Here is a 26,287-nt window from a genome sequence, read left to right on the forward strand (position 1 = left end):
ATGGCAGTCTGCCGGCGGGGAAGGAGCCTGTAAGAGCTCCTAAAGATAGAAGACACCGGAAGCCCTGGGGAGGCGTTGGCCATGCAAAAGAGCTTAAAGGCTGCTGCCCCCAGGTGAAGATTACGGAAGCCTTGGGGAGGCAGCGGCCATGAAAAGGGGCTTACAGGCTACTGCCCCCCAGGTGAAGACACCGTATATTAAACTTTTATAAAAAAAAAATCAAGTGTTGTGTATTTATTTTAATATTTTCTTTGCAGGCGGACTACAGATACAAGGCGGGCCCTTAATGTTCTGGCATGTAGACACTTGTGGTTCTCCAAATGGCAGCATGCTGGGGCAGGCTTGCTGGGACCTGTAGGTCGCCTGTAAAGAACAATATTATCATAACATGAACCCCGCACCCACCACCACCAGGGGTGCGGGGCACAGCGCTGGGCTTTCAGGACCCCACACTGAGCGTATCCCTTGCTATGACATTATCCCCCTTGCTGTTTTTTTTAAGGGGGGGTTAATCAGGAAGTGCCTCCCCAGCCATTGCCTCACCGCACGTCACTGGTACAGAGTAGTCTTGTGACTTGAATGTAAATTTCTACATTACTTGTTTAATTTGATGATTCCAAAGAGTGAATTTTTATATAATTGCTTTTCTTTTGTACATTTTCCATATTCTGAGCAATGTATGCACATTAATTAGAATAGTATTTAACATGTCATACAAGCAACAATCTAAAGTCTGTATCTTGTTCCCAGACCATCTGAATATCTCTCTATTATCTCTCTATTATATGCAGGGGGCAAGGCGTGCTGGTTATGACAGTGGTGACAAATTGCTATATACAGTATATGTGTTCACTGGGTATAATGATGGACATCAGCTGGTTAAGATAAAGCCAATTGATGTGCTGGATAAAGCAACCATTGTTAGGTATAATGTTCTATATCATGAAGGGGGAGATGTACTAAGTCGTGGAGAGAGATAAAGTACCAACCAATCAGCTCCTATCTGATAATGAGGGAGAGTTGGCAAGTATGATTTATGTATAATTAAAAATGCTCCCCTTTACTATCTTCTTGTGCACCGGTGACTGCACTTGCTGAAATTGGGACTTCACAAGAGAAGACCAGATTCGCAAATCTTCCCACAGTCATCATGCTGCTTCAGTTACCTAATGATGCAAAATATAAAAGCTGAAAAAATCATATTGTGTTATTTGCTAGTACAGTAATAGTAAAGATCTAATTGGTTACCAGCACATTCTTTTCTGTGCACCAGTTTTCAGGATACTCCCCAATAAGATGATAAAGTTTATATCCCAATGAATTCCAGAGCTGCTGCTATATCATTACACCATACTGTGAGATTATGTGAGGGAGCAGAGAAGGATTGGCGCAGACACACATGCTTGCCTTGGGTGTCTGAATTCTCTTTCCTGCAGCTGCTTTGTGCTCTGGTGAATGCTCAAAACTGTGAGCTTCATTAAGTACACAGCAGAGAACACCAGAACTGCTACAGTAGCTGTATGTCTCTATACCATTTTTTTCAATCATATTTGGCTTGTATTCATTCCATTATCAATTTTCCTGTTTTCTTATATCACGGAAATACACTGGATTTATTTTGGAAACTTTACCACTGGTCAACACAGAATACTATGTTGACAAAAAAGGAAAATAAAACAAAAACAAAATTGTGTCTTACTTACATATAAATGCTGACAATAATTAATTACATAAGTATTCACCCCTTATGCTAAGATACACCTAAATAAACCTTTGTGCTGTCTCTTTTCTTCAAAGGTCACAATTGTTGTAGGCCACCTGTATGCATTTGAAGTGCTTTAAATGAATACATTATTACTATTATTGTTATTATATATAAATATGCAAGAAAATACTGGCGTTATATAAATAAATGTTAATAATAATGTAAATAATACTTAGAAAAAGAAAACAAATAATGTGTCACACTAATTTTATTATTTCTACATTCAGTTGACTTGTCTTTATATACTATAATGACCTTTGCACAATACATTTTGTTTTGTATTTATATATTCCTTGTATCCAATAAAATAAGTTATTAAAATATATAAATAAATACACCTGCTTCATTATGAAGATCAAAGAACATTCAATGCATAGCTGAGAAAGGCACGGAAAAAAAAACCTTTTTATATCCCCCAGAGAACTGGCAAACCAATCATAGAGAATATGGCTACCTTTGAATTAGTCAAGAACAGGCCGTCCCCCAAACAGAGCATCTGTTGAAGAAGATTCCTATTACAGCTGTGATAGTTACACATATTCTATGACAAAGGGGGGAGAAACTGTCCATAGGACAGGAACATTCCATACACTTAACAAATCTGTACTTTACGGTAAGACTTGTGACTTGCCCCGGATTTGCAGGGGAGCAATTTGATCTCACCAAAGCTCTCTGCATCTCATAACAACCTAAGAATCTCACCACAACCTGCTGCTTCTCACTCCTGCCCCCTGCATCTCACCAGTGTCATCACAACCCCCACTGCTACTGCCCTGCAGCTGGCTGGGGCCTGGCAACTGGGATGAGAGTTTTCTATTGCAGCTAACATAAGCATTATCAGCAGCATGTCCCCGGGGCTGGGGCACCTGTGCATATTTCTGCAGCCTCCATGCACACCCCTCTCCAGCTTTGAATATGGTGATGAGCAATGTCCTCTTTGCACAATGTACTCTGTATTTCCTGGGCTTCCTGTTGAGCTTCCTCGCCATGTTGCCCCTTTCTGAGAACAGCGCTGACTTCCATGGGAGGTGCTTCCTGTTCACTGATGGTGTGTGGCTGAGCGGGAACATCATGCTGTTGAGGGAGCACTTCATGGTGAAGTGGTCGCCAGAGTCCGCCTGCAGATTCAGCGTAGGGATGGACATCGGAATCTGATAGTTACTAACCATCAATGTTTTTGTTCCGATGGTAGTGTTTTTACTATTTGATGGTGCTGGTACAATGTTTATCACCATCAAACGGAAATCATTTCATGGTGTTCAGATGTTTTTTTTTTTAATTCCTGACTCCTTCCTAGCTGCTGTGTCTGCATCAGGGCATTTTTATGGGTTCTTTAGAGGCTGTCTCTTACTCTCCGTCTGCCTCAGACGTAACCCTGCTCTGTCTCTGACTACCTCCCCTCTCTATGCTTCTGCTAACAGGGCACATCGCTATCTCAGATTGGCTCTCACTGTCTCAGAGAGCCAATCAGAGTGTCGCCATGGGCCATGCAGAAGCAGTCAGTCACTCACAACACACAAAAGTTTTTTCTGTGACTTCATTCCAAGCCTGTCTTGCTGTTTCAGCACCCTGGCCAGCACCTATATAGCAGCTTGATGCACCATTTTTTCTTTGAACTTTGTCATTGTCATTGCTTGGCCTCTTTTTGTCACAGATGAATGGTTCATACACCTAAACCTCCCCCAACCAATGTTGTATAGAGTAGTGAAAATCCCTTCAAAATCTGTCCACTGGTTCAAGAGATTAGCCTGAATGAACAGACAAACCCCATAACTTTATTATATATGTAGAGAGAGAGAGAGAGATGCTAAAAGAAAATGGATATGAAATCTCACCTGCACTTTGTCAGATCACTTTCACATCAACTGACGCAAGATACTGTGGTCCGAGGGGAGACTGGTGTCAAACTTTTTTTACATCAACGATAGGGGTTATGTTTGACACGAGCCTAACAGTGTACATCATGCCAAGAACATGGAGGCAGGAACATAATGCTATGGGGTACTGCTTTAGAGACTGGAATCATTTATGGAGCAAGGTATTTACAAATCCTGATGGAACCCCAGATGCATTCTCTAAGGCTAGGTACATATTAGATAATATATTGTCTGATATATACATTTTGAGGCGTAACGGCATGATATATCGGACACATCGTCTAATGTGCATCCGCGATTGCATGCTCCAGTGGGCACGGCCAGTCACACAATATCGCATGCGGGGCTGTGTCATTTAATGAAGGATGGAACGAGTGATCGTGACTTCCCCATACAAAAATGGTCGTTCAGACGAATTGGTTAAATCCGCATGATTTAACCAATTTGTCCGATCTGTTTTTCGTCCGTTTTCCCGTGTTTGGGAGTAAATGGTCGATTGTCATTTGCTCCAATACATTACCAGATTTATATTCCAACCAGCCAGATTGGACAAATAATCTTATAGTGTGTACCTTGCTGAGATGGGAGAAGATTTACATCTGGTAGGAATAAATGTGAAAGCTAGCAGCAAAAGCCACAATGGGGTGGGTTGAATACCAAAAAATATAAATTTTGCAAGAGTTACTGAATAAATCTATTTTTTATACCATGAGGTAAGAAAGTAAAATGGAAGAGGTGAATACTTTGAATTAGGACTTTGGGCTGATTCAGAGTTTAATGCATATCGGCTGCAAAATAAATGTGTATACTGTAATTCACCTGCATTCAGAATTGCATGCATCTATGCGGCTGTAACCCACCCCTAGCAATCCGTTTGTGGGTATAGCCACCATCACTATCAGTGAAAACTTTCACCAGCCCAGATGGATTATTGTGTACGCACATCGCTGAATAGTCTGTGGCTCTGTACACACGCCATCACTCCAATTATCCTACATGCAAACGTCCTGTTTTGCCCATTTAGCAGCAACTGAGATGCATACAATTCTGAATTACTCGTAGATGTGTGCGCCCGGCTCTGATGCATGCGCAATTGCTAAAAGTTACGAGATCTCTCTGTGTGTAAATCTGAATCAGACCCTCTGTCTGTAACATAAACCCTACTGTCTTTACCACAGCTTACAATTTGTTATTCAAATTAAAAATACACTCAGTATAGAGAAGTAGTAGTTGTGTTTTCATGAGGCAACATTTTGCTCTGCTTTTAAATGTGCATCACAGATTACTCTATCTTTGTTTTTGTATTTGTCTGTCTGTGTTTAGCATTCTCCTGATGAGGCCTAGTTTATGTTTAATTAAAAAAGTGTTGTAACAGTGGGGGGTAGCTGTTTAAATATGTATAAATATGTCATTAATTAATATAATATATTTATTTCAATCTAGTTTGTGCAGCGTTTGAGAGGTTGTGGAGTTTATTCATATATATATATACTTATAAAAAGAAAATCTCAATATAGTTTTATCTGAAATGGTTGCATATAACAAACGTATATTGATACTGAAAGGCAAACCTTGATCAAAGTCAAAATGTTTATTCTTTTGCGTGTAATATAACTATGTTTGGGTAGATATGTATTTTGTTATGAAAGTGTATCTGACAGCACATAATCTATTTACTTGTATGTGTCAGATGGATCGTTAGGGGTATATTTACATGCTTATGCCCGATATTTAAAAATCCTGTGCTTTTACTAGCCCTGTCTTGCAAGTGGACAGTTCGTAAATAAATCCCCAAGTGTCAAAAAAGATACTAGTTCTGATATCCCCCTCCCTTCCCTGTTCACTATAATAGAGGTTGGCAGGCAACCAAGACTCCCGCTTTATATTGTTACTGCAATGTTGCAGTTCTCTAATAGCTACGTGTAATCTTTGAACTGTAGTTAGGCTAATATGTTTAAAAAATGTGCCTTTTCAAAATAGAAATGAAGATATCCTTTTAAGGCCCCCAAAAATCTGCGATGTATTGGGCCATTCCCCGATTCCCAGACGCTGGGGTCGATGCATCAATTAAATACAAAATGTTGGATTTCACTGATTTGCCAATCCCGACCAAAATATGATTGTGATCAGCAAATCTGTGAAATTCTTCATGTTAGAAATCCCTAATTCCCCCGACGGATTGGTGATCATCCATGGCCGCCGATCAGCAGTTCAGGACGGATCAGGGAATAGGTGAAAAGGCCGCCTGATATATGGGGTCCTTCACTCTGACCAATACATTTTCTGTGAGTACCATATATGTTTCTGCTGTCAAATTGAAATAACACTCCTAAAAGAAATTGCTTTGTGATTCTCTCATTGCCTTTTTCTTTACTTGTAAATGAGCTATAGACACCTGGGGGAATATTTACTAAAGGTTGATTTTAATCGTTTTGAAATCGATCAAAATCAATCTACATCGATGTTGTGTTTCTGGAGCTAAGTTACACATTTAATAATACATTAAAAACAAATTAAAATGTGTCTGTTAGTAAATGTGTGATTTATCCCCAGAAACACAACATTGATATTAATCGATTTAAAACTGATCAAAATCGATTAAAATTAACCATTAGTAAATAAACCCCCTTATCTGCTTGTTTTCTGTACACTATGATAAAACTAAGACTACTATAAGCACTATTTTTTTTTGTTTACAGTGTTGCTCATCACTTTGGCTGAATAACAAATCATTTCTGTGTATATGTGCTGTATAAATAGAAATAGTCTATGTATGTATCTGTTCATGTGAATAAATGTTGGCAATTTATTTTGCAGGTGAAATATGGCAAAGCATATGTTTGACATGAATGATCCTGTGAGTATTGTTTCTAATATTTCTCTTTGTTTCATTGTTAGCTTTCATTCTGCATGATTATTGTCCTTTTACTATAGAGTGTAGTTGATGGTAAAAGTGTGGTAAGTGATGAGGCAATATATAAATGAACCATAAGCATAAGAACTCATTAAGAAAACACAATAAACCGAAAACAAGGGTGGCACTGTGGCAGAGATGCTGCTTGGGATTTCACCTAATTGGCCACTTTTTCAAGCAAGCCACAAAAATGACTGACATTTTTAAAACTCATTTTAAAAGATTATTCCACTTGAAATCTAAACACTTACTTACATGTGATTTGTTAGTTTTTTTTTTTTATTAAATTTGAAAAAAGTCGCAAAAAAAAATATTTACATGTTATCATTATGGGGTATTGTGTGTAGAATTTTGAGGAAAAAACTTAATTTATTCCATTTTGGAATAAGGCTGTAACATAACAAAATGTGTAAAAAGTGAAGCGTTGTGAATACTTTCCGGATGCACTGTAAGTGATGCCTGTAATTGACAATGCAGGAAAAAAATCCTGAAAAGTGTGTGTGTCATTTATACTGTAATCTAGTAATCAGGGGTGTATCTACTGTAATCTAGTAATCAGGGGTGTATCCGAGCACCCTGGCAAAGTAATGCGCTGGCGCCCCCTACCCCCCATATTTCTGATTACACTCTGTACTTATAACATCTCCCCAGCCATCCCCCCTTCTGACTCCCCAGCCATTCCTCTTCTGTCTGCCCAGCCTTCCCCCTTTTTTATGCCCAGCCAGCCACCCTTCTGTCTCCCCAGCCAGCCCCTTCTGTCTCCCCAGCCATCCTCCCCCTGTCTCCCCAGCAATCCCCCTTTTTTATGCCCAGCCAGCCACCCTTCTGTCTCCTCAGCCAGCCCCTCCTGTCTCCCCAGCCATCCTCCTCCTGTCTCCCCAGCAATCCCCCTTTTTTTATGCCCAGCCATCCCCCCTTCTGTCTCCCCAGCCATCCTCCTCCTGTCTCCCCAGCAATCCCCCTTTTTTATGCCCAGCCAGCCACCCTTCTGTCTCCCCAGCCAGCCCCTCCTGTCTCCCCAGCCATCCTCCTGTCTCCCCAGCAATCCCCCTTTTTTTATGCCCAGCCATCCCCCCTTCTGTCTTCCCAGCCAGCCCCCTTCTGCCACTCCAGTCACCCCCCTTCTGTCTCTTCAGCCCCCGCAGCCCGCAGATACTTACCATCTTGCGGCTGTGGAGCCCCGGCTCCTCAATGCGTGATCTGGTGCTTGTGACGTCATGACGTCACTCGCACCTTGTCTCAAAAAAAAAAGCTTTATTCATTCTATATACAAGGCAGCCACCAGCAAGCACCGGTGGCTTCCCAGCCCTGGACATCTAGGACCAGAGGCTTGCCCAGGACTCCTATCCTGGCAGTCCCATCTTGATTCTACTTCATGGCCACAGGTGATACCTCCAGCCTCCCCTCAGCTGGCGCCCCTGGCGAGTGCCATCCTGGCCAAGGGGTAGATACACCCCACGCTTGTAGTGGAGCACAGTTGCTTCTATTCCTACATTATTATTATATCATTCATATGTATTTACACAATTTAAAAAATGTATAGCCTACTTATTATTTCCTATTATGTCACTTATTTCATGTTTGTGACAAACAATTTCTCGCATTGTACGCTGCATTGTTGATGGGAGCATTCACCCAATGTAGTATAGTCACACAATGTATACATTGCCTATTTATAATCTTGTCTTACTACATAGGATTATATAAACACAAGTATTTAATGTAGAAGCAAATGACATCACCATTATCACAAATATCTTTATTAAGCTTTATACCGTATATGCACATGTATTATCAATCAAATAATATCACCTCATATATCTCAATCACAAATATCCTCAGAATCAGCATTACATAAGTACAGGTATTTCAAATCAAACGATGGCTCTACTACAAGGAGAACTAAGCCAGTCTCCTAGAGAGCTTACATTCCAGGAGCACCTAAAACACTACAGGACACTTCAGTTCTGAGTGATGTGTTCGGAATTACAATAGAGCAGCAGCTCTCATTTTACTGTTCATCCTATTTCCTACTAGCTATTCGGCTTTGCCCACAAGGAAATCTCTTCTGCGAGCACCTTCACCCACCACTGTGTACCCAGTGCATTTGTAGCCTATCCTATTCAAATGAACGCGGGCCTAAAATCCCTCTCCCCCCACCCCTTACACAACATGGTGCCACTCCTATCACTTACATTGATTATGTCAATTCATTTTGCTTTTTTTATTGCTCAGCTTTAACTTGACAGAGTGAAGTAAGTGCAGGTTATTTCTAGGAGTTTCCACTACAAAGTGATGCTGTTTTCCTGAAAATCAGTACAGTCATTTTTGTTCCAACCTGCAACAAACAGACAGACAGACACATTGTTCTTATTATACAAGTATAGATTTCTGAGGCTCTGCTCAGATATGTAAAGCTACTGTACAATGTGTCAGATTAACTGTACATTAGTAATAAATAGGCTCAGTAAATACAGCTTTCAACTCATATTTCTAGGCTTGGGACCATTTATTTTTTACTTTTTTTTTTAAATACAGACAAGACCAGACTTCGTGACCGTTAGCAACTTATTGCAAAATAATAGCTTTATAGTGATAAGAGGTACACTTACAGAAATTTATATATGCAAATATACTTAACAAACATATGCACACACTATCAAAAGTGAGCACTCAGTCGACAGACTCAGGATAAAAAAACGCAGTATTAATAGGTTCCAGGAAGAAATAAAATGACCATCTATGATGGAAAGAACACAACCAGAAATGCATAATACCAGCAGTACAAATTAGCATAATAAAATATGATACATTCGATAAGCAACCATTCAATGTACAGTGTATACATTGAGTTTCATTAACATAATATAGAACTTTGTAATACATGTACAGTAAATACATTATCTTTTAATAAATACCATTGTAATAATGAAAAGCATAAATTCAGTCAAGGTCAAAGTTCCATAATCAAAGCACTGAAAGTAAAATTGACGTTCACCCAGAACCAGTACATTCACAGCTCCATTATCCTTGGTTTATTGCCTGTGTGAGTTATTGTCCTTATCATGGGTTGAACGCATCTGTGGATGCTTTTCCATATGGGTACTGCAGCCTACTTATTTCCTTATGCTATTGCCACAATGTACCCGTATATGCCGAAGATCTGTGTGGCTGCATGGGGAAGCCCATCCCACCTACCGTTTTTACATATGCAATCGCAAGCATTAGTATCTGGACTTGCACAAGCCCCTTGCTAGGTGCAAAGGATCCATCAGAAACAGATGTCCAATTTCTGTCTGAAAGCTACGGTTGAGCACAGAAGCCGCCTTACACGCCCACTATAATCCTATGACATACAAGATGGAACAGTTCCATTTGATCACATTGTCACCAGCTAGTTACCAGCCATAAACACCCATTTCACGGAAAGTGTGGTCGAAGGTCAGCTCAATCCATACCCACAAACGATCTGCGTCTGTGTGCATATGCCCGTTTCAGCACATGCGCAGTCGCCGATTTCTTGCTTTTGCGCATGCACAGTTTGCTGATCTCCGGGAGAACCGTCTGCATTTCCACTTGCATCCGACTCAGCATCAGGCCCTATATGTCATAGAAAGGTAGGAAGAATTTCCCAATGCCATTTACAGTAAACTCTGGAACCAGCAGTCAGCGTTTTTAGAGCTGCGCTGACCTCCAGTTGGCTAATTACAAGTTGACAGGGAAAATGGCTTTGCATCACTTTAGAAGCAGAATATGCAGTGATGGGAACCAAAAGTTGATTTTCCAACCAGAGCAAGGGAGAAGGTTAGGCAGGGAAAGCATTACAACTACAATGGTTAGTGTGTCTTACCATAAAGTTCTCCTTCACGTCCTAGGATCCAGTGTACGTCCTTTGGATATGCGCCTAATGATTAGGTGTATACGGTGGCGTGAAACAGTTTTTGCCCCTTTGTGATTTCTTCTGTTCTTGCATATTTGTCACACATACGTTTTTCAGATCTTCAAACAAAACTAAACATAAGACAAAGACAACCTCAGTAAACACAAAATACAGTTTTTAATTGATAATTTAATCTATTTTGTTGACCTTGACAAGGTCAACATGATTAGAATGTCAACAAAACGTCCCTGGGGGTCTAGTGGTGACTTACCTGGTCCTGCGGCTCCAACGATGTCTGCCGGGTCTGTCGGTCATTTAATGATGATTTCCGGTGGATACAGCTGCATTTCCAGCAGTGACTATGCCTAACCCAGTGGTTCCCAAACTTTTTTACTTAACGGCACCCTTAGTGTCTCATCAGTTTTCTCTGTCCACCACTCAAAGCCATAGGTGGGCCTGGAGAGTGCCTTCACTACTGACTTTCCTTTGCCAGACCTTCTTTGGTCTGCTAGTCGACTCCTTCTGAACTCATTGCTTTCCGCAGCTGTCTTGGATACTTTGAAGGTATGGGACGCCTAGGTCCTGTTGCGCTTTGATATTGCCCTTCCGACCAGAAATGTGTCTCTCCAAGCACTTGATACGATGCTTCCACACCTCCATGTCTCCTATTGGCTTTGTTTGGGTATGTCAACTCTGGCAGATCTGTTCTCCCCGTGCTAAATTCGGTTTGGGGCCCTCGGCCTGGTTTTATTATCTCCAACTCCACTGGATACTGATGTTCAGTACTACCCCTGCTGTTTTTCACCCCCCCCCACCCCAGGTGTTAGCCAAATTGTTTGCTACCTCTTCTTGTGGCGCCATATTCTACTGGTATAGTTTTATTTCCCTTCCCAACCTTTTAATCACATATTTTATTGAAATTTTGTTATTAAAGTTACACTCAGGTAGGGAAAACAGGCATATGAAAAGGATGGCAGACATGAGAGATAGCATAAAAGAACACATACATCAAAAATCTTATAACAATATAATAAAACAGCCAATGAGACATCTGATATAAGAAAATAAAAATAGAAATACTTATAGAATGAGTACTTACAAAATATCCCACAACAATTACGGATGATCAGTGATTGCACTCAGCTAAAAAATGTGGGTCCCAGGGACCCCTCACTTTAAAAAAATTGGGTTCCTACTCCACACTTTCTTGGTCCTATCACATACTATGCTTTTGAGCTCCCCATATAGCATCAGACCAACCCACATGCCCTAAACATACACCATGGGAAGTCACACTCATATTACATTACAGATAATGCTTATAATTACATTGCCTTGATCTCACATAGCCAACAGGTGCAGTGCTGGGGGTAGGGAGGGGGGTGGGGGCAGGCAGCAGTTGGAACAGTGCTGGGGGCAGGTGGCACTTGTTGTAGAGAAGGTTAAGTACAAGAAGCAGTTGGGATAGAGCTGGGGGTAAGGACAGGTAGTGCTGGGGGTAGGGAGGGGGTAAGTGCAGACATCAGTTGGGATAGTTCTGGAGGCAGGTAACAGGTGGGGTAGAGGAGGGTAAGGGCAGGCAGCAGTTGGGGTAGAGCTGGGGGTTGAGGCAGGGAGAAGTTGGTGCAGGGAGATGGTAGAGGGGGTAAGGGCATGTGGCAATTGGAGAATAAAGGGTGTTAAGTGTAGATAGAATTTGAATCAGTACTGGGGCTGCAAAGAGGGAGTTAGGGGCATGCAGTGCTGAGAATTGGGTGGGGATAAGTGTAGATAGCTGGACCAGTACTAGGAGGCACGAATGGGGTTAGGGGCACACAGTGCTGGAGGTAGGGAGGGATAGCAGTAGATAGCAACTGGGGCAGTACTGGTGAGCAAGGAGAGGGAGTTAGGGGCACAGTGCTGGGGATAAGATGAGGATAAGGGTAGGTAGCAGCAGGGGCAGTACTAGGAGGCAAGGAGGGAGTAGGGGGCACGCAGTGCTGGGGATAGGATGGGCATAAGGGTGGATAGCTGAGGCAGTACTAGGGGTCATGGAGGGAGATAGGGGCACGCAGTGCTGGAGGTAGGAAGGGGATAAGGGTAGATAACAGCTGGGGAAGTACTGGGGAGCAAGAAAGGGTTTAGGGGCATGCAGTGCTGGGGATAGGATGGGGATAAGGGTAGCTAGCAGCTGGGGCAATACTGGGGGCAAGGAGGGAATCAGATGCACGCAGTGCTGGAGATAGTTGGATGATAACAGTAGATAGCAGCTGGGGCAGTACTGGTGGGCAAGGAGGGAGTTAGGGGCACGCAGTGCTGAGGATAGGATGGGGATAAGGGTAGATAGCAGCTGGGTAGTACTGGGGGGCAAGGAGGGGTTTAGGAGCAGGCAAGTGCTGGAGGTAGGAAGGAGGTAAGGTGCTGACTTATTATGAACACTAAATGACAGTTCTGTGGGACTACTCTCCGAATCCCCCTGCGCGTCTGTCACATTGATTAATTACAGAATGTTAGCTGTTAGCCTTTGCGGCAACCCCAGCCCCCACCCTATAAGTATTATTAGCTGAACCGCACCAAAGACACTCCCATCCACCTGCCGCCCACTTATTAAACACTTACCTTGTTCCAGAATGCAGTAACATGCAGAGTGACACTGTCTTCTACTCAGCTCCCCATGTAGCTGCCTGTATAACACCTGAGCCGCCTTCATGCCGGGTGTGCCAGCCTTCTATGCTGCCATGTGCTTGGGTCACCTTCATGTCTGGGTGCCAGGGCTGTTTTTCATGTGATACTCTGAATCCATCTGTCCCTGTAGCGTCGAGTGCCAGATCCTGCAGATGCAGCATCTAGGAAGAGCACCAAAGGGCTGGCTCCTCCTGCACTAATAGACTATAGTCCTCCGTGCCATCGGGCCAGGGAGACATCAATCATTTTACAAAGTAGCCAATCCCGGTGGAGATAGTTCCCAGGAACCCACCCCTTCTGAAAAAGTGAGTCCCCGGTGCCCATTTTTGGATATAATACGCGCTATAGCATGTATTTGCAATCACTGATGATCAAGCGACACCGAAAGACGCCATTCGGGTGCGCACAGAAGAAAATTAAAACAGCAATGGGGTTCAGACAATGTACATTAAATAAAATTATAAAAAAATACAAAAATTGTACACCCAATAAAAACATATATGTCCAAAATATTGCTTCCCATAACCCCCACCCCACACAGCCCACCTCTAACCTAAAAACTAAACAAATACACAAAAAGAAAATAGAAACCTCGAAAGGAAACCTCCCCATAACCCCCCACCCTGTATAACCTGACCCCAACCTAGGCATAGCTGGACCACCCCCTAAATACACTTACTCTAAATTACCCACACCCTAACCAAAGCTAACTAACTAAAAAACCCTTCCCCTATCCCTAAGGCAAGGATATAAAAATCACATAGTCGATAGTGGCAACTAAGAAAAATTACCAAAAACATGGCCGGCCAGCTCCACTGTTTAAAAGGAATAACAGGATTTTGGTACTTACCGATAAATCCCTTTCTCCGATTCCACAGGGGACACTGGAGGACTTCAAGACAGTGGGGTATAGACGGTGCTGAGTGGAGCTAGGCACTTTAAATTTAAATGAAGTGTGACTAGCTCCTCCCCTCTATACCCCCCTATAGGACAGTATTAGAACCGTGCCCGAGGGGAGCAGAGAAAAAAGATTGACAGAAGAGGAGGAGGCGAAAGTACACATAGCAACTGAAAGGTGACAAGAAAGTAACATAGAATGAAACAAGAGATGACAAACATGTCTCTAACATTCATAACATCACCCTAGACAAACATATCGCCAACAGACATAACAGGTGTGGCAGGAAGAACAGTGCAGGGTGGGCGTCCAGTGTCCCCTGTGGAATTGGAGAAAGGGATTTATCGGTAAGTACCAAAATCCTGTTTTCTCCTTCATCCACTTGGGGACACTGGAGAACTTCAAAACAGTGGGGACGTCCCAGAGCTCCCATCACGGGTGGGAAAGCGCTGAGAACCCTGCAAAACAGACCGACTATATTGCGCTGCAGAAGTCGCAAAGGTGTCAAATCTGTAAAGCCGGACAAAAGTATGACGTCCTGACCAAGTAGCTGCCCGGCATAGAGATTCCATAGAAACGCCTCGAGCAGCCGCCCACGAGGCACCCACTGAGTGAGTGGAATGTGCGGTAATGGAAGATGGAGGTTCCCTAGACGAGGCCATATACGCCTGTCGTATGGTCAGACGAATCCATCGAGCCAGTGTCTGTTTGGAAGCTTGCCAACCCGGACAAGCAGCATCATACAAAACAAAGAGAGTATCTGTCTTGCGAACGGCTGCCGTCCTGTCTACATATATGCGAAGAGCTCTAACCACATCCAAGGATCTACAAAAAGGAGAATCCTGTGGAAGAACCGGAACCATAATAGGTTGATTGATGTGGAAGGCCGAAACCACCTTAGGCAGAAAATCCATTCTGGTGCGTAGCTCAGCTCTATCCTCATGAAATATCAAATATGGTGGACGACATGATAAAGCTTCCAGCTCCGACACCCTCCTGGTGGAAGCTAGAGCCAGCAGAAGTATCACCTTCCATGAAAGATACTTCAATTACACCGACTCCAAAGGCTCGAACAGCGAAGACTGCAAGAAAGACAGGACGAAGTCCAAGTCCCATGGAGCTGTAGGAGGAACAAAGGGTGGTTGTAATCTAACCACACCCTGCAGAAAAGTCTGCACGTCCGGTAATAAGGCCAATTTCTTTCGGAAGAAAACCGAGAGTGCTGAAATTTGTACCTTCAGAGATGCCAGCCGAAGGCCTGCTGAGAGACCTGCTTGCAGATCCAGAGGATCTTCTGGGGAGCTATAAGGGTAGCAATGTGACCGTCTGAAGCGTCCTAAGGACGCTCCAGGCGGCACTGCTGCATAGATTCTGGCTGCAGGGTGACCATTCTAGGCACCTGCTAGTCAGATGAGGCTAGCAGAAAAGTCTGCACTGATAGTGATGATGAATACTGTACTTCTACAAATGGATGCATTTCAGCAGTATGACCTAAGACATGCGTAGCCTTCATCATAAATTAATAGCCTATACACATCCAATCAGTTACATAAAGAACACTCCTAAACCACACTCTTACCATCATCACTACCCCCCTATCCCCCTTACCCTTCTTAATTTAAGATGCTGCCTGATTCCTCACTGGCTTTATGCTTGTTTCACAGCTGCCTTAAGCTGCTCAATGAGTATTAAAGTTCTACTGGTTTTCACTGTCTTGCTACTAGTGGGAACTCTCCTGTATAGGCTGTTTCACTGAGTTCTCGCCCCCTCCTCCTTCTCTTTCACAGTTCTCTTCATTCAAAATAAAATAAAAATTAAACCACATAAAAACATGAATATACATATGCTTTAATTTAATTAAGGCAAAACATTTGCATTAATGGACAATAAATGCTCTATTTTGATTTTAAGTAATAATGTAATCTTTGCACCAAGAGACAGAAGGATGCTTTTACCACAAATAGATCACATATGTACAAGTGTTTATGTGGTAACTGCTAATATGTCAACCAATGATTGCTTTGTAGAATTGGCAATGTAGTAAAACATTTGATCTCCTTCGTCTTATGTAGGTGCTGGCAGCCTATTTCACAGCAGACCAAATGACTGTATATGACGACCAAATCATACCACATGAGGCACCTTTTCGAGCCGGTAAGCATTATGAAAGGGACTTTCCCTATTTATCAGAGTGCAGTAAAATCCATTTTAATGTTTTCTCTTGCTATATTTCCAGTATAAACAATGGTTTATTTTTGTCTTTTATTTACTCAAAGTACAAAATAAAACAAATCTTGCCAACTACATTAAGTGTTACATTAACACTGTTTTCTTAACAAAATGGAGGTTGTTTAGGAGAATCCTACTGTGTCTGGGAAGTGGCTACTTGTACAATAAGTTTGACTAAAGTGATGGTGGCATTGAGAACTGTAAAGCTGGCCACACACTAGACCAACTTACATCCAACCAACCAACTAGTTGATTGGTTGGAATGAAAATCTGGTGAGGTATGAAAGCAAATGACAATCAGCAATTTGCTCCCAAACGCCGGAAAATGGACTAAAAACTGTTGTTTGAACAAATTGTTTAGATCAAACATTTAACAAACTTATCTGACGACCATTTTCATCTGTTTTCTGGAATTTAGGAGCAAATTGCTGATCATCATTTACTCCCATACGTTACCAGATTTTCATTCCAACCAATCAACTAGCTGGCTGGTTGGATGAAAGTTGGTCTAGTGTATGGCCAGCTTAAGGAACTGTAAGATACATGACCAATTGACAATTCAAAATAAATGTAAGAATATACTGATATCCAAATTAAGTAGGTTGTATTGAAATAGACTCAGGGGTCTATTTACTAAGCCTTGGATGGAGATAAAGTGAACAGAGATAAGGTACCAGCCAATCAGCTCCTAACTGCCATGTCACAGGCTGTGTTTGAAAAATGACAGTTAGGAGCTGATTGGCTAGTAGCTTAACTCTGTTCACTTTATCTCCATCCAAAGCTTAATAAATAGACCCCTCATAGTGGTAAGATGTGTTATATGGTTACATTTGATTTGAATGTAGATTGAATCGTAATTTTGGATTATTCCAATTGATTTTATTCTATTTTGTTTAATAGCCTTAGGGCCATATCCAATTATCCCCGAACACTGTTCGGGGCGCTAATTGATCCCCGTGATCGGCGATAATCCCCGATTTTCACCAATATTTTTTTCCTCCCTACCCTATTAATTCGGGCGAATTAATAGGATAGTTCGCCCGTTAACACATAGGAGCCGCGATAGACTTGCGGACCTATGTGTTCTCTCCTTTTTTTTGGCGAAAAAACGGCATTTAGCGTGGATTATTTTTCGGGAAAAAACCTCTGATAAGTGCCGTTATCAGGCTGACTTCGGGGCTAATTAGATAGCCCCGAGCGAGCAGCGGGCAAGCTAATTAGGCAAGCGAGCAAAATCCGATCGCTCGTACTAGTTTGCGCACGCGCACTGCGACTTATACGCTTTCGCAGACAGGCGACCATCGCTCAGAGTGAGCGAGGGCAACTTAGCGTCCGGATCTGAATCAGGCCCTCAGTCAGGTTGGCATATACATATATCTAAACTACAGTATTACTTGTTCTTAGAGCCAAAAAAAATCAATAGGCAACTATCAATTAATTAAAAAGAGCTCCACAGTTCTCTTATAAAATAGAGAAATGCTTGCATAGGCATTTCTCTATTTTTGTAAGAGAACTGTGGAGCTCTTTTTAATTAATTGATAGTTTTGATGTTTTTTGGCTCTAAGAACAAGTAATAGTTTAGATATATGTATATGCCAACCTGACTGAGCCAATATTATATGTATGTTTGTGTGTATCGGTGAATTTTATGGATATATCCTATTATATTGTCTATTCTGAATAATTGTGGCCATTTTTTTCAATTTTATTATATATATCTTTAATAAAAAATTGTATGATTTAATTGCATAAATGTGTGAGTAATTCATACTTACCGACATTTCACTCCCTCCTTCCGGGAGGGAGCTGTCGGGCTTTCTCGGGGGGGGGTTTGCGACAAAAAGGGGGTGGGGTCAGGCGATGACACGTATTTGGGTGCGGAGTATGGGGGAGTGACATCACGATCGCATCATCGTGGCTCCAACTCCCCTCTTCACAATGCTGTTATTAATTGCATTGTGAGACAGTGGGCGGGGCCGCGATGACGTGATTCAGTGCAAATCACGTCACCGGCCCCTTCGCTGCCGGGATTTATACTGTAAGTGCAGGGGGCGGCGGACGGGTTGCTGAGCCCTAGAGGCTTGCCTGCCTTTCCGGGGGGCAGAAGCGGCACACGATTTTTGGGAGGGTTGGCAAGTATGGAGTAATATGACCAATTTGCAGCGCTTCCTGATATATTTTGTGTTTCTGATTTTGTAAGTAAGAGGGGTGGCAATTTCCTCTAAACAGGAAGCTGCAGCATTAATTGGAATCATAGTTGTGAGTTAGACTAGGCGCCAGGTTGTCTTTTTTTTATTTACAGCATATCATAAATGGTGCTCCAGCCAATCCGCTCCTAACTGTCATTTTTTCAAACAGATGACAGTTGAGAGGTGATTGGCTGGAGCACCATTTATCATAAGCAACAAGTTATATGACTCATTGTGAATTATAAATCTTGTTGATAAATGAGGCCCATAGCCTGTAAGTTGACAGTTAGGAACTGAGTGGCTGGTAGTTTATCTCTCTCCAATGTATCACTTTCCAGAGCTTAGTATATCTGCCCCATAATCTGACACTGATTAGCTGTTGACTAAAAGTCTAGGGAAGGCTATCAAACCTTCTAAAGAGGACAAGTGGAGAAGTTACCCATAGCAACCAATCAGCTTCTATCTATCATTTGCCGTACATTCTATAACATGATAGGTAGAATCTGATTGGTTGCTATGGGCAACTTCTCCACTCGTCCTCTATAGAAGGCTTGATACATCTCCCCATAGAAGAGTTAGCCTCCTCTCTAGATGATTTGATAGCCCACACAAGTTCTCTACTATACATAGATAAATGTATGAATGTAGATTTATGTTTGTGTGCCCTGAATAAAAGAAGCACAACAGTGACCAAGTTTATTCCATTGGAGAACTGTTGAATTTCCGTGTGATGATTGAAAGGAAACTGCAGAAGGTCCTTAGAAACTACAACACTAGTGAACTAAAGCAGATAGATTCAATGGTAAATAACATAGCATAAAACAACAGTTTCCCTGTCACGGTTTGTAGATTTCCTATGTATAGTATAGTACCATGTACATATTAGTACATTGTTATGTTGTATATTTTTATCCTCAAATAAACCCAAAAATGTACAAAAGATAGAGGGCCTGACTCAGGGGTGTATGCAGGGGTGATGTCGCACACAAGCAGCCGATGTTTTATGTCTTTGCATGTGTTTGAGTCACACTGTCATGCGTCCTGATGGTCAGTGCTTGGAGATACAGAATGAAATTGGATTCAAGTAGAGTACATTTCAATGGTCGTTTCTGGGAGGTGACAGGAGTGTGGCGAGCTAGTCACGGGAGTGTCTCAGACAGCGGCTGCATCTAAAGACGCAGCGGCTCTGACACATGTCATGTGATACCATGTTCAGATAGAGAATCTGCACCTGCCATAGTTTCCATGTTGCAACAGAGATGTAATAGCGCCGCTGCCATTGGGCATCACAGTAGGAAGGTCATCAGTGGCGGATTTACCATAAAGAGACACACGTGACTGCGCCAATAGACAGCTACAGTCACAACTGCGTGCACCTCTGATTCAGGGCCAGACTGTTTCAAGAACTGCATCTCTTCATTTGGCATATGAGGGTATAATTGGCATCTTATTCCTGACTACCATTGTACAGTTTTACTATGACTAGAACATCACCCCATACAATTGGCATGGAGTTCATTTGCTATGGCAAACAAGGCAAAGGACTAATCCGTCCTTCTGTGAAGGGGATCTTGTTATCTGTATTGTGACCCTGGCTTTGGCTTATCTATACAATATTTGTAGCCATTTTATATAATGTGTGCCCAAACCAAACTGGCTGATCACATTTCACAGAAACACCCACTTCACCGCATGCAATGTTTGGCTGTGCTGAGAGATACATTGGGCTGTGGTAGCCATGAGTTTGGTTCCAGAATGTGTTTGTGGTGGTTTCCTGCGGGAGCTTCACTTTCTTCCAACATGCAAAGATACATACCGATAGGTTTATTGGCTCCTGACTAAAATGTTATCTGGTGTGTAATTGTGCGTTAATGAATTTAGACTGTAATCCACAATGGGAGAGGTACCACTACTACTTACGCACTGCTGTATAGTGTTCTCTGTAGTGGTGTTATAATAAATAATAATGATAATAATAATACTTTGTGAACATTCATTGACCTCATGTTTACATTTCAGAAATGCAGGACTGGATCTTACTATTCTGTACATAACAGATTTCTATGACCCTTTGAATAGTCTGTATAGGAGAAATAAGTGATTTCAGTACTTAGGGGGGTATGTACTAAGCATTGGACCGAGACAAAGTGAACGTAAATAAAGTACCAACCAATCAGCTCCTAACTGTCATTTTTCAAACACAGTGAACTGACAGTTAGGAGCTGAATGGTTGGTACTTTATCTCTCTCCACTTTATCTCTCTCCAGGCTCAATACATCTCCCCTTAAAATTATAATTTTATAAAAGCATACATAATGCCAGAGCCGCAACTAGACTTTTTGGTGCCCTGGGCCAGAAAGAGCATTGGCGCCCCACCCCCATATTTTTCAAATAGGGACATCGGACTCATGCTCAAAAAAAGGCACGTGGCCTCATGGGGAAGGACCATGACCAATCTGATTTGTCCCGTATGATGATGAAGGGTTACCGATCCCGTTGTTCCACTGTTCTTCAGTTGCCACTGCCAATACAGTGTAAATTGAATGATTGCAGTGATGATACACCGGTATAGAAAGAGTGCCATTTGTAGTGTATATGTAGCAAATATCAGTGGCAGGGAGATCCATGTATGTACCCTGAACTCTCCAGCAAGGGTAATTGAAGTGTTCTGGTAACATCTGGGTTGGGAATTGGCGTCTGTTCAGTGCTGCCATTAGAAATTGTGGGACAGATAGCACTATGTGTAAGGTGCCTGACTGCCATGTGAGTGGTGAAAGGTTCGAGTCCTGGGTATGATAGTATTTTAAAATGTGCGTCTTAAGAGGATGTGACTGAAGGTGCTTGCGGATGTGGCTAGGTGAAGGGAGAGTTGGCCAGGGAGGAGATAGGGGCGGCCAGGAGATGCCGGATACAAGATAGAAAGATTATAAACAGAAAATTGACAGGCCTGAGCAATGCCCCCTGCCTTGTGGTGCCCTGTGCCATGGCACATGTCACACCACCCTAGTTACGGCACTGCATAATGCCTCACCTGTTACTTTGCCACCCTATGTTTGGGCCTTTGCACAAATCTGAGCTTGTGTAAGTGTCAATTTTCAAGCAGATTAATATCAGTAGTCTTGCCCGAGATGAACATCATTAACCTTTGATCATGTGAAATATTTTTTTTCTGTTCTTTATAGTGGATGGACCATATCTAGAAATTACAGAGCAACCTAAGCAGGTAATGGAATCACTGTAAACATATCCCTTTAGTCTTAGTTGTTAGTTCTATTTTTTAGTTATTACTTAGAGAGAGGTATCATAAATTAAATAATTTCAGCTATAATTACTCAGAAATTTGAAAGACAGTAGAACTTCAACTTGAAGTAGTTTTGTGTAAAGTTGGAAATTTTTAAGTTTATTATTTAAATTTTAAATAGTAATCATATTCAGCTGGTAACGAATCATCACAGTGAATTAACTTTCTTGTGAAATATTTTCTCTGTAGACTTCAATAAAATAAATTACACAGTATATCTAAAATATTAATAGATTGTGTCTTCACACAGAGGGTCTATGTACTAAGCCTGGGAGAGAGATAAAGTGGATGGAGATATCAGCTCCTAACTGTCTCTTTACAGGCTGTCAGGGGTATTCAATATGGGTGCGATAACATCGTTTTTGCGTTAATATCGGAGGTATGACGTCATTATCGCAGGTTTTACTGTTACACCGTATTCAATTTCAAAGACTTATCGCAGTTTTGAAAACTCTTTGATAAAAAACGGGGATAAGTTTTCACCATTGAATAGGTGTCGAAAAAAAGTGCAGAATTGGGGTTTAGGGGTGCAGGCTTTAAAAAAATAGCCTACACCCCTGGGAATGACATTTAAAAAAGAACTGTGTCAAAAAAAGTTTACAAAAAAAATAGGGACACCCCAAAAAATTAATTTAAAAATTGGGGTGCAAAAAAAAAAAATGGGAAAAAAATTGTTTAACAATAGGGAAATAGGTTCAGGGCTATTCTGCAAGTATGCGGCAGATATTTTCTAGAATAGATTTATAGCGGCAGGTGCACAATTGCAGAATTTTTAAAAACTTACTTTAGGGACATAAAAATATGCTAGTACCCATTTTCATGTACCCCAAATTTGATGGGACCACTTTAAAAAACGAAAAAAAAAACCTAAGTGCTCTTTTGCATGACTTCTTCAATGTCGGAAAAAAACACCTGCTGCGGCTATTTAAATCCCCGACTTTCAATTAAAGGCTAAAACGGGGGTACCCATAGTGTTCCCCCATGTTTTTACTACTTTAGTGGGGTCTTACAATTTTTTTAAGGAAAAATTCGTAACTTTACGCAAATCCAACTTCGGAGTTTCCCGTTTTCGTTAATTTTATATTGAATACGGGTATAAGCGGGAGCGCGCCCGATACTTTAACGCAGGTAAAAACTCCGATATGAAACGTTAACTTCGACAGTGAAGTTAACGTTTCATATTGAATTCCCCTCTGTGTTTGAAAAATGACAGTTAGGAGCTAATTGGTTGGTACTTTAACTCCCTCCACTTTATCACTCTCCAAGGCTTATTACATAGACTCTATTGGAGTTAAGGCACACTTGCCGATTTCTTTGAGCGATTGAACGATAACGATATCGTTATCGTTCAATCGTTCAAGAATCGTGCACATTAATGTCGGAAACGACCAGCGATGCGCACTCCCGCTGGTCATTTCCGACATCAATCAGCGGCCGAACATGCTGAACAACCTGACAATAACGTCAGATTGAGCATGTTAGGGGATGATTGATGTGCCTACACTGAGCGACTGATCGTTCAGTGTAGGCACAGCACAGACTGTCAAACGACTGCACAATCACAATGTTGTAATCGTTTAGTCATTTTGGGGTCTGCTAGTGGATGTGTGCCTTTAGACTAATACTCCTTTCTCACACAAATCTCAGGACTGACACGGGATATTGAACACAGGTTCAACATTTGTTGCAATTTTTCATACTGCACATTGTTCCTTGGAAATCACTTTCACGCTAGACCCTTGACTGCCCAGAAGAACAGTGTGGTTACATTTCTACGTCATTACAATGTCATCAGGCACCTCTGATCGACCAATGATGTTCCTTGGTTATAAACTAAGTAGAGTAACCTAGGCCCCCCCTTTCATCCTTGCCTCGGTGAGAAAAGGGTACTAAAGACACATTAATATTAGCAATGTTCTTTGTTGTGTTCACTTCAGGGGAATATATATACTAAACACAGTTTTATGTCTGTGGTTTTCAGCATTTTCTCCCTGTTATGTGCTACAAACTTTCTTACATATAGTTTTAAGGGATTTTAGAACATTTAGGTCAAATTATGAAACAGACAAATCAGTTACAAATCTCTCTTAAAAAATAGTTCACATATCATGCCTCATCCTATAATGCATTGCCTATATGGTGCCTGATCTAACCTGATATATGTAGGTGTAATTCCATTGCAATAACCTGTATTTTTCAAGCGTCAATAATTTAAAAGGAATATCCCGGTTGGTTTTGTAGTTTAAATTCTGCTGCTTTAATAATAAATACCCACTGTACTCGCTCACCTACCATGCTCCTTTTTCAGTATGTCCCAGAGGCAACATGAATGGGACTATAAGACAGAGATAAACACAGAAGGGCCTATTCTGAGTCAAGTGTGCAAGTACTGGAACGCCCACTTTGAACGTATTTAGGGGCATATGTATCAAAGCTTGATGTGAGATAAATTTGTGAGATATATATGAACAACCAACCAGCTTCTAACTTACATTTTGCAGGCTTTGTGTTTAAATGATAGTTAGGAGCTGATTGGTTGGTGATATATATTTCACAATTTTATCTCACATCAAGCTTTGATACATAGGGCCTGATTCAGAGCCACTCGTAAGCGGCAGCTCGTTCGCTCCGAGCGATGTTTGCCCAACTGCGCATGCGTACGGATCGTTATACGCATGCGCGAACCAGTCAGTGCGGCCGAAATTCATGTGCTCGCAAAATAGCGAATGCCTGATAATTTGAGTGACAGGATGAGGCGTATGTGGGTGGTAACAGGGGAAGGTGCTTGAAAACGGGGAGTGGAGATCCGATCGCAGGTGTGCTTAAAGGTCAAAACGGGCGTTTTATGGGTGTGCATATTTAAAACAGCAGCCTCATTGACTACGTCACTGGGTTATTTTTTAGCCAGAACTGCTCGCAAAATTGTGGTAGCAGAAACCAACCACAAGAATAGCGAGCAGCTCATACCCTGTACTTGATTAATCTAATAAATAGCGGACATGACGTAGGATGCGAGCGGCCAGGGGGCGTAGTTTCCCAAAAAACGGCCGCAAGTTTTGTTCGCTCGTTCAGACCTAGAGGCGTGGACAGACCGCAAACAGCGAACGGTTCATTTGAATAGCCACCCCTATTTTCAGGACGAGCGAGCGCTAATTGCGTCCGGCTCTGAATCAGGCCCATAGTCCCCTAAGACTCTAAAATTCCCCTTGGTGCATATTTAGATGCGACAATCAGATGTAACATCGAACCAGGCACCAGCCCCATGCTAGATGCAGAATCTATGTCAGAATAAGGCCTCCAATGTGAGCGGTTAAGTGTCTGAGTTTCGCAACATGTTCAGTGTCATGCCCACGACGCTCCATCACAAGCCCATAAGACGATACATCTCAATGCGTCTGCATGGCCACTTCTCCGTCATTGTGTAGGAACGCCCAATACATTTTACAAACCATGTGTCTCAATCGCTACTGCGTTTCCGTGCATTTACACTGTGTAACACAAGTGCAAGTTTTTAGGGATTTTCCGAGGATGCGTACAGGCAAAAATCACTCAACTCTGCTCAGAATCCAGCCCTAAGGCTCTGTGGGAACTTATTTATTTTATCACCCTATGGTATAACATCTCCATTGTGCTCAGTGCATAGTATACAATTGCTCACCACAGTGCAACAAGAATAAACTAGGATGAAAAAGCAACGGATTTAGTAAAAGTTGCAAAAGGGCATGTGGAAGCCATTATATGAATATTATATCTATAGTATATTACATCTGCAGCACCAATATATTTAATTGTGTATCTTTAAAGATTATTATTTTAAAAGCTGAACTCAATAAATTAAATTAATCTATAATATAACTTATATGGATTAACATATGAACATTCGTAGAACCAAAATGAAAAAAAATTATCATTTGCAATATTTATTTACTTTATACTTTTTCATAACATCTTCTAATCAGAGAGGTTTCCGTTTTCGATATGTGTGTGAAGGACCTTCACATGGAGGACTTCCTGGAGCTTCCAGTGAGAAGAACAAGAAATCTTACCCACAGATTAAGGTTAGATTTCTATATTTATGTTCTTTTTTTATTTATTGCTTTGTATTAAATTTTGTTAGAAGGTACAGAAGTGAAGGAGGGAGGGGTAAGCACACAATGTACAAACAATCATCAGAATAACATAATATTATCCTGGTCAATAACAGTGATATTAGCACTTACAGAAGAGTCTAGGTCCACTTAATTATTATACTGAGCTAACAAAGCCCATTTAGCTGGGTTTACTTCTCAACTACGGTTCTCACCAGGATACTCAAGAGTTGGAGCCAGCTATGTTTTGTAGCAGAAGTAATCTCTGGAGAGGGAGAGTAGGATATTTCCACAATTGTGATTTTTTTTTTGTGGCCACTAGTACATTGCCTTTTACATATTTAGAACTACTCTCTAGTCAGGGGGAATTTCTGAAGGGAGCCTTACTAGGTTTGGTCAGGGACCTTTTGACCAATAAATTCACAGAACAACTGAAAAAAAGACAGAAATGGAAATTTGTTTGGCTAATGGCCTGTCACCAT

At 41.7% G+C, this 26,287-nt stretch overlaps 1 protein-coding gene across 1 annotated transcript in view; it reads left to right on the top strand.

Moving 5' to 3' along the window:
* Window positions 1-26,287, top strand: part of NFKB1 (nuclear factor kappa B subunit 1) — a 162,212-nt gene that overhangs the window by 40,782 nt on the left and 95,143 nt on the right. The window contains exons 2-5 of the mRNA XM_088453232.1: window positions 6,460-6,499; window positions 16,071-16,152; window positions 21,599-21,639; window positions 25,677-25,775. Of these exons, the coding sequence (XP_088309358.1) occupies window positions 6,467-6,499; window positions 16,071-16,152; window positions 21,599-21,639; window positions 25,677-25,775 (255 nt within the window). The 5' untranslated portion in view covers window positions 6,460-6,466. The remainder of the gene's footprint in view (window positions 1-6,459; window positions 6,500-16,070; window positions 16,153-21,598; window positions 21,640-25,676; window positions 25,776-26,287) is intronic.

This window comes from Taudactylus pleione, unplaced genomic scaffold, assembly GCF_031769625.1.
Source record: "Taudactylus pleione unplaced genomic scaffold, aTauple2 ptg000573l, whole genome shotgun sequence".
NCBI classification, from domain to species: domain Eukaryota; kingdom Metazoa; phylum Chordata; class Amphibia; order Anura; family Myobatrachidae; genus Taudactylus; species Taudactylus pleione.